General features: G+C 33.5%; 1 protein-coding gene across 3 annotated transcripts; it reads right to left on the reverse strand.

The window, feature by feature from the left end:
* Positions 1-212: 212 nt before the first annotated feature.
* LOC110695225 (TSL-kinase interacting protein 1-like) lies at positions 213-4,995 on the reverse strand. 3 transcript variants are annotated; one of them, XM_021872458.1, is made up of 8 exons: positions 4,637-4,995; positions 3,741-3,850; positions 3,173-3,372; positions 2,844-3,085; positions 2,444-2,774; positions 1,571-1,966; positions 828-950; positions 213-698 (listed from the first exon to the last, which is right to left on the reverse strand). In XM_021872458.1, exons 2-8 carry the CDS (start codon positions 3,826-3,828, stop codon positions 609-611), a joined length of 1,470 nt encoding a protein of 489 aa, XP_021728150.1. In that variant the 5' UTR covers positions 3,829-3,850; positions 4,637-4,995; the 3' UTR covers positions 213-608. The 3 variants fall into 3 exon arrangements, with proteins under 3 accessions (XP_021728150.1, XP_021728147.1, XP_021728149.1); XM_021872455.1 differs by having other exon boundaries at positions 828-953; XM_021872457.1 differs by having other exon boundaries at positions 828-953; positions 3,741-4,995.
* Between the last annotated feature and the right edge of the window lie 6,340 nt (positions 4,996-11,335).

Raw genomic sequence — 11,335 nt, forward strand, 5'->3', positions numbered from 1 at the left:
ATAAGATAATGTCATCACCATAAACGATACACATTTTCTTACTTAAAAAATCATATTCAAGTAATAAATGAGATAGTGATCTATAAAAATCTTGTCCACCAATTTCTTTCTTCATAAGCGCATCATAAAATTTTCACTCTAATATCATATTCACTAAAATTGAACCATCAAATATCTTCAACAAATAAGTTAAAGTCTAGATTTAATTATGATTGGTACAACTCCAAGAACAAGCTGGTGTACTTTCATTGATGAAAGAATTATGCAATATAACTACTACCACATGAAGGTGTTTTATGTCTATAAAACTCTAGACATGAAGATGACCAACTATTAGATCTGTACAAATATTATTAACAGCTATCAACACCCATCTTAAGACACAATAGCAGATCAGATGCATGCCTGTAAGGTACCGGTGGGCCTTCGATGTCTGCAAACACCACCTAATTAAGTATGCAGGCCAAAACAACAACACAGGACAGCTTCGTATGAACCAGGAAGTCCTTCTGCTTACGACTTGAAGATGGTATTAATTGAATTATAAACCACATGCTCAACTAGTACCTACCAAAGTCGAGTCCAGAAGCATCTGAAGATCGAAGTTGCTATCTGACAAATCCTCCAATGCTTAAATTGTCATCTTTTATAATCTGCCGCGATGCTAAGGGAAGATCAAAGGGTCCCAACGAGTCATTCTGAAATCAGTATGAAAGGACAGATCATGTGAGGAACAAACAAGTAGGGACTATAATGTCAAGAACCTTCAACAATGCAATGTACGGAGTATATCCTTAATTAAAATAATAATTGTGTTAATAATATACCCATCTAATACTGGATAAACCAAGGCTGTTCTCGTTGTTAAATACTCCTGTTGAGCAAGGGAGGGGATCCGTTTTGGGTTCCTGAACATTGTCGCTTCCCAATAGATCACTTTGTGTATTGACCTGCTGAAAACAGAGTAGACACAATAAAAAAAAGTTATAGAAATTGTCCACTGAAACTTACCTGAAGCTGTCGTAATAGAAACTAGCAAATAATAAGCACTAGGCTAGAACTGGATCTGTCAGGTACATAATTCATTATTATGGTTCGTATGGTTTTCTATATTTGTGTAATCTATCTCTTCCATGGACTGCAATTGTGGTCCGTGTAATTGTAATTTGTATGAAGTGGTAGATTTTAATACCAAAAGTCCAAAATGCAGGAAAGTAATAATTTAGCTAAAGTATCAGTTATGTTATTTATGGTTACATAAGCCATAAACTTAATTTAGTAACATGTAACACAATCTGCCTGGGGTAACAGATTATGATCAGGTCCAATTTCAGTTCCACTTCTATGGAAATAAATTGGACAATTCTGAGATCAGTTTTCAGGAATTCACCCACTGGTTCTATCAGTTTTCAGGAATTGACCCCCCGGTTCAGAGATCAGTTCCTAGATATTTGACTGAATACCTGGTCTTACCCACCCCATAACAGAAATACTTAGGTTCCTTGTAATTTATGTTCATCCAAGGTATTAGATATTGCAAAGAATAACAAAAGCAAAGGAAGGAACAAACCTCAGACTTGAGACACTTAAAAGACTCAGAAGCAGAATTGTGGCCAGATAACCCAGAAAAGGCCCTTCTCCCAGGAGTAGGTGGTAAGTCTTTGCTGGAGGATGATGGTTTTGAAAATGCAAATGAATGACATGTGCTTTCGGCATCCAGAATAGATGAGGGCATATCAGAATTAGACATAGTTGAAGATTGAGGGTACTTAAATTGTTCAATGAATGCATCTAGTGAGTCTGCCACAGTAGGTTGCGATACCAATCTACTACCACCTGATCTTGGATCTTCAGTGCTAAATCTTCCCTGCATAGATATTTCAGACAGAAGGCCTCCTATGCTAATATTACTTAAATCCGACCACAGCGGTGATGTCATGGAAAGGTTGGTATCCAGCTTTGGCTCCTGTAGAAAAGATATAAAACTACTTTAAAATCAATCACAAGCCATTGAAAATTGTACCAAAACTCTTTGAATATAGCAAAACCAGAAACCATCTACCAAAACTCTTCGAATGGCAGTCCAATTAACACTTGAAGGCATCGTGTACAATTAGTATTATAATTAACATGTAACATAAGCTTGTAGCCAGAACAAGGAAATTTTGGTTGAACAATCACTTTTAATTTATACAAGATGGCATCAAACACGTCCATCTTAAACTCCTTGTATTAAACAAGAGGACATTTACCCCATATCACAGATCAATAATTGCATTTTTTGTGTCAGGAGTAAAGAGCTACTAAATAGACTCGGTCAAGATCAATAAAACAAATTATGGTTTAAGATAATGAAGCCAGGACTCTTGGAAATTTGGATAATTACAAACACCTAAGAAGATGGTCAGCAAACCAGATTATAAAAAGTGCAGCAAGGGCAAACCTCATGTTTGAATGGTTCGGCTGAAGGGTCTTCTTCAGCTCTAGTATCATTTTCTATTTTTCTGGAGCTGATTGGCTTAAGGTCTTCACTTTTCACCTCATCTTGATTATTGTGAGCTACCTGATGCAAAGTATTAGATGAAACTGGCTGCCTAACTGCCAAATCTGTAAAATCATTCTCATTGCATGGCTCCAGCACTTTACTCGTTTCACATACTTCATTCCTAGTACCAAAAGCATCCTCCATGGTATGGCAACGAACATTTTCTACATGATCAAGTCTGGTACAGTGTAAGGGAGAGCTGTTGGGTTGAAAGGAAACCCAGCCATACCTTCAATAGTGGCAAAAGTCAGAAAGCTGAGCTAGGTTGTTACATAATACACAAGAAAAGAACAATTACCTTAAGCGGAAAATTTCTGGGCTCCCAAGCAAAGCATGAACATATCCTGCACTAACGCCAGTGTCATTTGAAGTCCACCTTGTACAACTAGTCAAATTTTCTGGTGAAACGTTGAAGGGAAATAGCATCAGCTCGCCCATTGCAATGCTAGAACAGCCCCATTTTTTGAAAAGGTGTTTCAGCACAGAGGATATTTTCTTCCTTGCACTGAGAGTTAGCTCCAAAAATGGATTATGGCCATCCTAAAACTCATAAAAAAAACAAAAAATTAGATGCCGTATTAAAAGGGGAAACCAACAAAAGAAGCTACTATAACTTGCAGTATTCACCTTTTCCAATCCCACCCGAATTCTGTCATTGATTGGGAAAAGCTGCAGTACAATTTTTGGAGGTTGTAGCATTATTTCATTTGCTGGCTGGATGTCTGAAGACACTGGGTTAACTGTTCCTAGAATAGGGCCATTAACCGCATTGCAGTCACCATGTTGCGGGAGAACTCTACAAACTGTGGAGCGTACATCCTTTCCAACTAAAACACAGAAAGAAAAAAAGTCAATAAACAGAAGAAATAGATAGAAACTTCAAAATACTACTGCTTACAGATATTCAACAGAAATATAGACTCAAAAAAACACAAATTATATAAATCAATAATGCTTGAACCCGAAACAAAAATGATATTTTGTACTAATTAAGGATGTTATTCCACACTTAATCAAGAGCCTAACCTTCAAGTTTAAGTATACAAATGAATTTCACCCTACAAAAGGCTAATTAGTAGTATATTTTATGTTCTAAGATGAAATTAATGGGACCTAACATAGTAACATAATCTACATTCTACTTCCTAGGAATCAATTTCATGAAAAAACTATGTCAAAGAAAAAACAAAACTACCTCTTCTTTTTCCTGTGGGACTCTTGCTGATGCTTCCTTGTATAGCAACCTGTTCCGCCTTCTCTTTCGGCTGTTTGGAGGACTTCATCTCAACTTCAATTTCCTGATGACTGAAACTAAGATCATTTAGTTCCTATACATAATTATCACTTTATCAGGGCATACCATATTATACAAAGTTGGCACATTTTCACAAAATCAAATCAGTTTCGTTGATATAGTTTAATTGCATACGACTTCTTCAATCAAACCTGTTAGTATTACATTTGTATGTCGATTTCTACAATCTAGAGTGATGAAAAACGATGCGCTAAAAATTGCTTCTAAGAACACCTTAAACATCCTTCAACACAAATTCCGAGCTAAATATACCATTGTATACAGTCAAAACAACAAAAAAGCACGACGAATTACGCAATCAAAACCCTAATTTTAGTTCTTCACTACCCAATCATTAATACTTCTAGTATGTATGTAGTGTAATTCGATTGCCTCTAATACTAAATACAACAAAAACAACCAAAATTTCGCATTTCACATTTTACAAATACCAATAGTTGCGAAACAGCAACAAAATTAGGGTTTCCACAACTGACGATTTCGCAAACCAAACAATCGTCAGAATCAAAAATTACGATTCTCAATAGAAAAAAAAAAAAAAAAAATCTCAATCTCTGAAATACTAATATATATATACTCACTAACACTTTCAATCGAACTATCAATTTCAACAAAGATTTTATTAAATTCCACAAGATTAAACCCAGAAATTCAATTTCCAACAAAAAAATTCTTAATTAAAGCGATAAATAGGAAAAAAAAACCATCTAATCTAATACAGAGATAGAGAAAATGGGAGAAAGAATTAAAGAAACAGATAAATAAGAACATCATACCTTGAAATTGAAGCAGAAATTTAGAGAGAAGTAAGAAATTGGCAGCGGTGAAAAGGGAACGAAGAATCGAAGTGAGGAGAGAGAAAAAAAGGGGAAAAGTTGAAAAATGAGGAGTATGGCGGGAGTAGGAGAGAGGCTGAAAATTAGTGAATTTTGGCGTCGGATTGTTTTATGGCGGTTTCTTTCGAAATTTTAAGTTTTTATGGGCTTATGGCCTTTTATGTATTTTGGGCTTTGAAAGTGGAAACTTAGGTGAGCCCAGTGGATTTAAGTATTGTTTTAACCCTTGGACTTGTTTTCTTCATCTAGATTTTAATGAACTTAAATTATTACTCCCTCCGTTCAAGAATATCTGAGACGTTAGACTTTTTTCCACTGTTTATGTACTACTTTGATTATAATATTTTACTAACATAATAAAAATATATTTTATCATAAAATATGTTGTTAGATAGGTATTAATATAAAGTTTCATAATATAATTTTTAAAATAATTTTCATTAATATCTAATTATAAAAATAAAGTCAAATTGATGCATTGACATGTGTACAATGTTGACTGTGTCAAATATTCTGGAAAGGAGGGAGTATAATGACTTACATTAATTTTAAGTTTTTAACTAATTAAACAACTTACTATTGTAGATTAATTCTTATTTCATACTCCTTTCGTCACTATTTAATCTTTATTACACTTTGAATATCAATGGCTCAATGCTAGTCTTTGATTGTGTTTATATTCAATGTAATATGAGAAGAAAAAAATCTTGACTTTTGCAAGATTCACATACCAATAAGGCAATAAGTTCATTTTTTGTGTTGTTGTTATTTGACATCATTTTAGTGAATTAGTATTACTATAAAATAAATAATTATTTTGTATATATTATTGAATTTTTCGTACATGGTATTAAAATTGCAAAGTATCTGAGTTTTAGAATTTACAATATTGGAAAATAAAAAATATATTAATTAAGTGTTTACTTGTTTTAAATGTCAAAAAGAATACGGAAAAAAACATTTAAGTGAGAAATCTCTTAGAATTTCTGAATGTTAAGGAATTTCATGCATGACTATACTCAATACATTAGTGTATCAAATCTTAATTCAACGATTCAATTTTTATAATTTGTAATTGGATTAAATAAATAGATGGAACTCTTTAAAAAAAATATATATAGATAGATGGAACAGTGACTGTTTAGACAAATTAACACACCGAGATAATTTTTCTTTTATATCATCAGTGTTAGATTTTAGCATATTATAGTCTCTCTCGTTTTTTTTTTTTTTCTTTATCAACTTTGAGTATCGTACACATGTGTCCATGATCTAATTTGTAGAGTGAGTCAATATCAATATGACAAAAATAACTACTTACCACATTTTATATGAACATAGGACATATTATATTTCAACTTCATTACCCCTTTTATCGTTTGCTTTATCCTTCATCTAATTTAAGATTCGCTACTTCTCCATCACAAACTTAAATTTGTTGAAACATAATAATAAATTAATTTTCCTTTACTTCATCATAATTGCTCAAATATTGAATACTAGAGTTATAAATTATCCCTCAAGACCCCAATTAATGACTTTATTATATAATTCACCAAACTAATACGTATACGTTATTACGTTACAAGATATTATAATTATTAGGGCACTAAATGTTAGGATGCTAGCCTTGTGTGTTTTGTCTTGTTACTAACAGTGACAATACAAAACAGCATGCTCCTAGATCTTCATTTCTCAACGCCGACACTCAATACAAGCGTACATATTTCATTCTTTCTTCAATCTACTGAGTATATAATAACAACAATTCCCGTCAAAAAAAAAAAAAAAAAAAATTATTTAAAATTCATTGACCACCCTACAAAAATTATGGAAAAATCTTGTTAAAAAAAATGTGGAAAACTATCTAATACGGAGTAAAATATAAATAATTTAATTGAATTTAAAGGGATATTTTTTTTTTTTTTAGAAACATAAAATAGATATAAAGGGATGTAAATAATCTTGATTCAATTAGTAGTATGGCTTATGGAGTATAAATTACACATTACCTCATGTGTTATGAAGTAATTTTACACTAATGATATATGTAGATCATGTAGTCATGCACACTGGTTTTTTGTTAAGTAAATAGATAGGTTATGAATACTAGTTACGTTTACACATTGATATTGTAATATAAATCTAGATTACACGAGTAATATGAACTACTATATATATATACTAAAAACTGAGGGTGAGGGATAGCTCAGTTGGCAAGAGCTTTCCTCCAGGATTTCAGGTGATCCTGCGATCGATTCTCATCCCCTGCCCCAGTGGCTCATATGAACCAAAAAATATATATACTAAAAGCTAAATAAAGTGGGAGGTTGTGATGTTGAAAGATCAATGATTAACTGGCTTTCATCTAATCACCTCTCAACCATGAAGTTAGGGGTTGTCATCGTTCAATTCTCATCGCAACCAACTTGAGAGATTGTAACAAGTGTGGCTTATTGGGAGGACAGCTTAAACATCAATTATTTAGGAGGCGAGCATTGTCGATCAATGACGGGTTGACATTTGGCGACGAGAAATGGTTGACAAAAAATGGTAATTGGGCAAATGGGGAAGGAGGAGGGGCTGGAGTGCTGGCTTTGGAAGGAATACGTGGGTGTGAAGAAGGGATAAGTGGGAGGGCATGTGGGAATAATGCGGGATCACTGGAACATTAAAAAGATGGCTAAATGGCCTTAATGCGGTAGGTATTTTGATTCGAAGGTAGTGTGATAAAGTGATACTAGTAAACCTGTATATTGTCTTTCTTAAAGATCCCAAGGTTGGCATATGCCCATTTTAGAATTAAGATATTTAGTTTAGTTTAATTCAGTTGAAATCAGCATAAATAAACAGTACAAATTCTTTTGTTATTTTAGTTGTTCTACTTTGATTTGACATATTGATTAACGAGCTGATTTAATCCTTAGTATCCTTATTGTTAATTGAAAAAGTCATATATATATGACTACGGGTTTTAATTGTAGAGCCCTATTAAGATATCACCTCAAAATTAGTGAATTTTATCTTTCTTTTCTTTTCTTCTTTTTTTTTTTTTTTTTGGCGCAAATGTGAATCTTGTTTTAATTGTCACATAACAAGTTTGGTCAATAAACTGTCATTTGGGCAATAAAACAACTTTGATCTTTATATATACATTCGATGTGTACATAATAGACAATTATGCGTATAAAGTGACCACGAGTAATTTTAAATCATGTATGATTTCTTAGTCACAACCGACACCTATGGCACTATTTTCATTTACCCAAATTAAATAAATTATGAAATATATTCAATGATCTATACATTGCCAAACTTATTGGTCAAATTATGAAATTAAAACCATAAATCAAACTACGTTGAAAATACATGCCATGGCACCACAAAATACATGCCATGGCACCACACATAGTTAATCTCCATGAAAATATGTTAGGTGGAAATAACTTGTAAAAAACAAGAATAAAATATATTCGTCATTAACCGAATATTCGACTCCATTGACAAACATCATTAATTTAATCATTGTTTACCTCAGTAAGAAAACAACTTCGTGAGCTCCATACCTCCTTTTTTTTTTTTTTTTTTTTTTTTTTTTTTGAGAAACTCCTTTAATTCTCCCTTAATTGATAGGATAAGTACCAAATTAATTTAGGTCAAACACAATTTAAAGCATATGTGTGAGTTTGCACAATGCATCCACGTGAAGAAGGTTGGTGGTTTTGGGGATGAGAATATATTTATGTGCATATGACCTGTGCATAAACATGCAAATTATTTATTTAAAGATGACAATTATGAAAAACTAATCAAGCTTACTTGGGATCTTGAGGTAAAATTTGAGGAATTGAGGGTATGTAACCTAATATACACACTCCCATAGTTTTGTAATACTAAATTTGTTTCAAACAAATATTTCACTACATAACTAATGTGTGGCCCTGAGTTGCTCGTTCGTAATTACCGTTCGATTATTTTTGCTTAATGTGTTGATAATCATCTTGAAAATTTAATATTTTGAAAAAAAGATTAGTATTAGGAGAACCATACTCATTATTTTGTATGTTACTCAGTATGATTCAAGATATTTAACTATTGACTATTTAACAAAAAATTCTTATTTTTCAACAAATCGAAAAAAATGCAATTTTTCAACTTCAAAATTAAAGTTGTTAAATTATCCTATGATATGTAACAAATAGTACAATTAAGGAGTAATCATCTTATTTAAGTTAACTATAATTTTGTTGAGTAAATTCACATAGCTAAAGTGGTAAGACTTGTACCGTAATACTTGTTAGTCTCGAGTTCAAGTCTTGCTATAAGCATCTTTCAGATGTCAAATCTAATTCATTTTTTGGAGGTGTGATGTGGCATGTTTATAGTCTTAAAGAAGTGACATGTGGCATATATTGATGACTTGACACGTTTATAGAGCTTAAAAGTGTGACACGTGACACATATTCTGTTTTAGGAACGCTTTTTAATATAGAAGTGGAGGTGACGTGGCATGTTTATAATGTTAAAGGGGTGACATGTGGCATATATTGATGACTTGAAACCTTTATAGAGCTTAAAAGGGTGACACGTGACACATATTATGTTTTAGAACGCTTTTTTAATCGGTTTCTTCACCATATACCACTGAGTTTTAACTTAATTCACTGTATACCACCAAAAACTTTCTAATTCACCATGTATTACTGAGTTTAACATAAATGTCACAACATGCCATTTTCTGTTAGTTCTGTTAGTTATTAACGTTACTGTGACATGTGGCAGCATTTGAGTGATTCTTATTTAAATTAATTAATTAATCAAAAAAATGATTAATTAAAAAAACTTAAAAAAATCCCACCACCCCAAGCCCAGCCAGTCAGCCATCCTCCCCGCCCCCCACACCGCCCCCCACACCGCCCCCAGCTTGCCTTCCACCCTACCGTCGGCGCCCAAACTCCCCTTCCTTTGCGCCGGCGCCGCCCCTCACCTTAGCCATGACCCTTGAAAATCACTACCACTCCCGAAAATCCATCCACAACCCCCACCACAACAATTGAAAACCACCCACAACCTCTACAACTAACCACCACTCCTGAAAATCTACCTACAACCCCCGAAACCCTTTCAACCACACCAAAACCCACTCACGAGAAGAATCGACCAGGTTGGAGGAGTGAAAAGTACAAAAAATTGGGTTTTTTGTTGGAGCTAGGGAGTGATTTCGTGGATTAGGGTTTGACTGGTGGCACGATGGGGGAAGGGAAAGGGTCGAGGTAAGGATTAAAGGTAGGGGGTGGGTCGGCCGGCGATGGAGGGCCGGTATGGTCGGTCGCCGGGGTGGGGAAGGCGCTGTTGGTAGGTGAGAGGGTGGTTGGGAGGTAAACTGGTGGTGGGGTTGTGGAAATTGGGGAAAGGATCAGGGGTAAAAGAGAGGGTTGGGGGCGGGGGTTGTCGCCAGTGGGGGAAGGGTGATGGACGCCGACCACCTAGGCGCCGGCCAGAGCTGGGCTGGGGGGCAGCGGTGGCTAGGTTGGTGGTGGTTTTTATTATTTATTTATTTAATTTTTTTAAAGTTTTTTAATTCTTTATTTAAGTAATTAATTAAATAATATTAATAAGAGCCAATAAGTGACAGCCACATGACACAATTAACCTTAATTAACGGAGTTAACGGCGTTAGTCATTAAGGGCATGTTGTGACATTTATGTTAAGCTCAATGGTACATGGTGTATTATAAAGTTTTTGGTGATATATGGTGAATTAAGTTAAAACTCAGTGGTATATGGTGAAAAATCCGCTTTTTTAATATAAAAGTATAGATATAGATTATCTTAGCTTGGTGGTAATTTGTTTTTAATATATACAAAATATAAAAGATTTCACTTTTTTCACATTAAGACACGAGAATCACATTTGTTTATTCATTTTCTTACTTCTTTAGCACGTATCATTGCACTAGTGGTCCACTAATTATTATTTTATGTACTTTTGTGTTATCTAAGATTCACCTTTTTTTGGATTTTCTCTATCTCTTACTTTCCAATCATTTCCTCGTGTTCTAATGAAATTAAAAGAACTCATTGAAAGTTAACAACCATCGACATTCAACCAAAACTCCCAATAAAGTTTATCAATTTATATAATTCAACCTCATAGAAATTAATCCCAACAAACTATCCAATTAAGCACACATAAGAAAAATATAGGGATTAGATGTTACCTTACCTAAATTAGGCACATACATAACATACATGTTTATTGTGGCAACTCCACAAACCCAACACAATTCTCATCACAATTGATTCCAAGATCATTTATGAAAAAGACCATTAATTAAGAGTTAAAACACATAATTAACTTATATTTTAACTTATAAACTCCTCCTTTATTCTTTCATCTCACATGTTGATTTGACTTAAAAATCTAAGTAACTAATAATGAAAGCAAAGGAATAAACTTTTTGTAACCCCACCCTAAAACTTGCCACAACTTTTGGCCTCATAAATTAATTCAATAAATAATAATTATAAGCATTAAAAGGTCTTTAATTCATCATTCCAAAATTTTAAAACATACGATTAGTCCAATTTATACAATTTCATCAATTTTGGTTGGCTAATTCCCATTATAATTTCATA

This window comes from Chenopodium quinoa, unplaced genomic scaffold (genome assembly GCF_001683475.1).
Source record: "Chenopodium quinoa cultivar QQ74 unplaced genomic scaffold, ASM168347v1, whole genome shotgun sequence".
NCBI lineage: Eukaryota > Viridiplantae > Streptophyta > Magnoliopsida > Caryophyllales > Amaranthaceae > Chenopodium > Chenopodium quinoa.

Coding starts and splice junctions, on each gene's coding strand:
- LOC110695225 (XM_021872455.1), bottom strand. CDS start 3,828: ATGAAGTCCTCCAAACAGCCGAAAGAGAAGGCGGAACAGGTTGCTATA. Junction 1,967..2,443: donor CCGAACCATTCAAACATGAG/GTTTGCCCTTGC, acceptor TCTTTTCTACAG/GAGCCAAAGCTGGATACCAA. Junction 699..827: donor GTTTATCCAGTATTAGATGG/GTATATTATTAA, acceptor TACTGATTTCAG/AATGACTCGTTGGGACCCTT.